At 41.1% G+C, this 5,465-nt stretch overlaps 1 protein-coding gene across 1 annotated transcript in view; it reads right to left on the bottom strand.

Annotated features, from left to right (window-relative positions):
- Positions 1-841: 841 nt before the first annotated feature.
- The window catches only part of LOC113951694 (transmembrane protein 271-like), a 5,500-nt gene continuing 876 nt past the window's right edge, over positions 842-5,465 (bottom strand). The window contains exon 2 of the mRNA XM_027652987.1: positions 842-5,436. Coding sequence (XP_027508788.1) covers positions 5,115-5,436 — 322 coding nt within the window. The 3' untranslated portion in view covers positions 842-5,114. The remainder of the gene's footprint in view (positions 5,437-5,465) is intronic.

Here is a 5,465-nt window from a genome sequence, read left to right as displayed (position 1 = left end):
ACATTAGGGCGACACAGCAATAAACTTCAGCTGAACTTCACCACGGGCCTGAACATTGGGCAGAAAGCACACGGCACAGCTGGCCAGCAGAGAGTGAGACAGTTATCTGAATCCTATCATTAGAACACCAGTTTGGCAATTTCACTCTTTGAAAGTTATGCAGGGAGAGTTTCAGAACTGATATTTTAAGAATAAGAACATACAAACTCCATGCACCCAACTTAAAACTCTCACATTTCTTCTAGTTGCTTTGTTTGGGCAGCGCCTCCTTTTGGGCAGGAAACACTGTATGCTGAATTGTTGCAACAGGTATTTGAAGTTTTTTTGCCCAGCATTCCATTAGTCTGTGGACTTCCTGGAGACCATCTATTACCTGTTAAACTGTTATTACATCACCTGTTGCTGATTCTGGAACATGTACTAAGCACCAGTCACATTAATTACTGAGAGATAACTGGACAGTGATCATGAGGAATTCAAATCTTACCCTTATGCATTTTAATTGGAAATATGGGCCTGTATTAAGAAGAGGTAACTTTGGCACACCTAAAGAGTGCCATCATATGAAATGAACAGATTTTTACCAGCAGAATTTATCTAAAATATTTTAACATCTTGTAACTGAGAAATACCTGACTTACAGAAACAGATTCAACTTCACGGTAAAATCTGGAATTTTATGTCACGGTTCCACTTGTATCAGTTGTAAGTCCCTGAAAAACAAGTTTTTGTAATGAAAATGGTAATCAAATACTAGTTTCAGTTGTGCTGCTAGACATCCATCTAAGACAATAAAGAATATGAAATGAAGAGCATTAGGCTTTTCTTATAGGATATGCTGTGCTTTAAAACTTATTTTATTGATCCTAAAGTTACAAGATCAATTACTGACATTTTCTTGAGGATCAATCTGGGATTAAATGGCAAAATGAAGAAAAGGTTTTCATAGGTACTATATCCAAAAGCAGAAACAGATTGCCGTTCTCATGTGAACATTCAGAAACCTTTTCTGGTTATTAAACAGTATGTCTGAAATATATCTAAGTTGTACCAGCCACCATAGCGCTTTTTGGTGAACCAAAGAAGTCCTACAGTGAAATCAAACTTTCGAGTAAAATCTGTACTACTTGAACACAATTTCCCTCTGACATCATTTTTAGCTGTTTTTAGATTTATGTATATTCTGTCAATTACAATGCGAAGTATAAGTAACAGACTTAAGCAAGGATGTTGGAGTGTGAAAATAATTCATGTGAATTGCTAATAGGCTGGTGGGAATATATTTTTTCCACATGAAGGAAAATCCTGTCTCATCAAAGACAGCAGACTTGATTTTCCACCGTTTCATCCCTTGACTAGCCGCTATTACCTGCAGAAGGGACAGGAAAGCTGAGAGCAGTCTGCTACTAAATCAGTACTCCACTGTGACCAAAACAGAATCTATTCTTCCCTCCCTTTGAACAGATGTGAGTAAAGCTGTAAGCAAATTAAAACAGCAAGCCAAGGGGCAAAAAGCAGTCTCGTCAGTACTTCAGCTAGGCAAAATGGAGACTTGACAACACATACATGATGTTTCTCTTCTGCTCTCCCTGGCCTTGCTAGTTAAGGCAAAAGCCTTGCAGTTAACACCCTCCAGTGACATGAATCGATCAGGTTTGCAGTCCCCTTACAAGCATGTGACAGAGAAAGGAAAAAAAAGGGATGGTATGAGTCCTGTCAGGTAATTAACCTAAGCTTCAATGCTTCCCACACCAGCCTATTTTCAATTTCAGCACTGTATAGTTTATACACTCTAACATTATTGCTCAGAAGATATAAGGATGATTCAGATTTACTAAAAACAGCTTCACAATACTGCAATCATGCTTGTGAAGCTTCATCTTGTATCCTGTATTTAGAAGTTTCTTCTCACCGAGAAATAAATTCGTGTGGTGTTTTATCAGAAAAGTTAGTCACCAGGTACCTGAAACACTGATATACCATCTTTAAGAAAACATGGCTTGTTTGGTCAATTTGCCTGCCAATTTTTTTTCCTGCTTTTAAAAAAATGCGTATAATGCCATAGGTGACCTCCCTTAATACTGCTGTCCATACAAACCACAAATAACTGAGAAATAATATGCCACTGCTGCATCCTGTCATGCCAGAAGATCAAGACTGCTTTGAAGATTACTTAGAGTAGGTGTTACATATCATTTGTACCCAGATCCACTGAAGTCAATGAAATGATGCCTACTGGTTTCTGTGGGAGTCCAGCTTGGACATTATTCTGGCAATCTGTCCATCACTAAATTAAGCTATTACAGGGGATAAAAGCCCAAATGAAGAAAAGTAGAAATTTGGGAACTAAAACTGAGCAACAAATAAATATTCTAATTCAATGGCATTCTGGAAAGACTTAAATAAAACACAAACACACTTACACAGGCATGTACACACATACACAGAAAAAAAAAATTATGAATTTAACAATCTTAAAAATTCATAGTCTAAAATTGTTTACATTTAAACAATTGAGCATAATAGGTAGCTTTCTCGACTTCCCATTTATTTCCCTGAGCACTGATCTTTGGAACATCTGGAGTTTCAGAATTGTCTAGTTCATAATTCCTAAAATAGTCATCTTAAGTAAAATGCTGTCTTTTTATGTCAAAAATCAATTCCTTAAGTAAAACTAGAATACAACTTCCATGAACTACGATGTATATAGCCAATTTTTAAAAAACCAACAACTATTATTACATGTCTGCATCTGTATTTAGGCACCTAGCTGGTCTGCTTTTCACAATCACCCTGCAGTCTAGAAGTTCCCATTTAATTCAGTATCGGGTACTATGCTGTCTCATAAACTCATCCAATTGGAGACTTACATAAGGATTTAGCCTCCTTGCTTTAGTTACTCATTTTGCAAAATCTCATCTGTATGAGCAATACATTATGGAATCGGTCTTGTGCCTAAATCAGTATTTTAGGAAAAGATTATGGGACTTCCAGTCACTTTCCCGTAATGGGTTAAGGAGGTGCATCTGCAGAGAGGCAGCATAAAACCAGTCTTCAGTACTAAAATGGGAATTAGCTAGGGCATATGTTTTAGACTGGCATTCCACACTAGGAAATCTGCTGGTCAAAAGGAGCTCTATTTTAAATTTCTATTTAGAACTACTTGGCAAATTGGCAACTGCTGCTATTTAGTCTCTTCTCTAGATCAGAGCTTTAATTGTGAGCTTCACAGACATCAGTTTGCAACTTTGAGACTTCTCAGGCATTCTGCATTTTAGATTATACAAAGTGTGCAAGCCAAAACATTTTAGAAAACAAAACAGTGCAGAGATATTTGAATATTTTAAGCTAAAATCTTCTCTCTCCAGTTCTAAGGCTGCAAATTACGTCAGCCTCTCTGCAGCTAAAAAGTTCAAAATAATCTTCCATCAACCACAGAAATAGACTAACTTTGCATACCCTTAACTCACTCTCCTCTCTCTTTCCCCCCTCTGCCTATGGGTAGCTGATACACTGGCATTATGCAGCAGGCTCCAAACACAGGATTAACAAAAAGGTTATTTTGTAATACTTCATTTCAGTATGCTGTAACGGGAGGAGGAGGTACTGAACCAAACGCAACCGGGAGAGTTGCTTTTTGGTTCTTTGTGCGACATGAAATCAAGCCTTTGCCTGTTCTCAAATGATGTAATAAAATATGCCATACCTGCTTCTCTTTAATTCATACTTTTTTTACACTATCTGGTAGTGGCGTTCCACAGCAAAATCCAAAAGGAGGATTTAGCACTTTTTCTTTTTGCAGAAAACCTTTTTAATACTTCTAAGTTCATGAAGAGTTAACAGAATACAATCCCATTACTTCTCCCCTCCCCCTTTTCAGAAATCATAGTGGTCTTTCTTTAAATAAACAAAACAAACAAAAAATTCCTTACTTTAAAATAAGAGTATAAATACCGTTTTGAAAACACATGTGGAAGATGTCTTCCAGGATGGTTTTTTTTTTTTACCTCTCCTTTAAAACTGTGACTACTGCACCAGTTAAGGCTGTTTACAATATATATATATTTTTCGAATAAAACTTGTACTATTCAAGCTTACCAGATTGATGAATTGTAACAGATAAAATGGAACTCTTTACAAGGTAAACCATGTAGTTGTACAAAATAGAATTATACCCTTCACCTGTGCAAAACAAAAAGAAATCCTGCCTTGCATTAAAAACACAGAACCTGTTTACAAAAAGGAATGTGTATGACATTTGGACTTCCTTTTTAACTGCCATATCCTAGCAACATCTCAGTAATTTTAGTAAAGGAACTAATCATCAATTTTAAACTGCAGTGAATTTACCAAACATTTTCACTATAGACTTCTGAAAGCTTTTACAGTAAGAAGTTATCAACAAAAGCAGGCACGTCAGTGTACAAAAACGTTGATTTTTTTTTTTCCTGTTTCTTTTTCAAAGTGCAGGTTTTTCTCAATGTGCATCTTACAAGACCAACGAATGTTTTAACTCACTAAATCTTAAACAGAACTCAATTCTCCCAAGGAGTAGTGTAAACGTTAAAGATCCCCAATACACCTCTAGTAAACGTGACACAAATGTCTCTGCGTTGTTTAGAAATTTAGCTCTTTTGAGAGGTAAAGAAGCTTCATGACACCTTTTCCTTACACTGGCTGGTTATCATAAATGGGTAACTCTGGACTTCTAAAGCTGGAGACTGATGAATCACTTGAAGGGAACTAAACTTGGCTACAGAGGAGAGGTGACGGGAGGAACCAACCCTTAGGCGTTTCTTGCGCAGCCTTCGGAAAATTCAGCCGCCGGCGGACGAAGGGTCGGTGTGGGTGAAGGAAGAGGGGGAGGAAAGGGAAAGCAGGGAAGAAGGGAGGAGAAGCTTCCGCAGAGCCAGAGGCACGGCGGCACCCCGCCCGTGGCAAGCTGCGGCCGCGGCAGAGGGGCCATCCCGTCGGTGATGCGAGATTCGTCCCCGAGCCCCGCGGCTGCGAGGTGCTGGCGGGCCCGCTCCCAGTCCCGGTGCAGGTCCCGCTCCCGGCTGTCACGGAGATCCAGGGGCCGGGCGGGGAGCCGGACGTCCCGCCGGCGGTCCGCGCTAGGTGCCGTGAGCGCAGGGCTCCCCGGGGTAGATCTCCTCGTAGGCAGGGGGCTGCTCGCTGGGCACCGGGTAGCAGTAGGGGTAGGAGGCGTTGAGCTCGGGGTCCATGGGCGAGTAGCCAGGCAGCTCGACGGAGGGGTGCCCGCCGCAGTGCACCTCCACGCCGGCCTCGTCGAAGACGTGGAAGACGCCCACGTTGATGTAGGAGACGGCCTGGAAGGGGCAATCCCCGGGACTGAGCTCGGGCTCGCCGCCGGAAAAGAGGGAGCCCTGGCTGTGGCGCGGCGCCCGTCGCCCGCCGCCACCGCCCCGTCGCCGCCTTCGACGCCCGCCCGACGCCGCCGCCGC

Source organism: Corapipo altera, unplaced genomic scaffold, assembly GCF_003945725.1.
Source record: "Corapipo altera isolate COAL_440 unplaced genomic scaffold, ASM394572v1 61305, whole genome shotgun sequence".
Taxonomy (NCBI): Eukaryota; Metazoa; Chordata; class Aves; order Passeriformes; family Pipridae; genus Corapipo; species Corapipo altera.
Note: the sequence above shows the minus strand (reverse complement) of the source record. Positions and strands in the feature narration are given on the sequence as shown.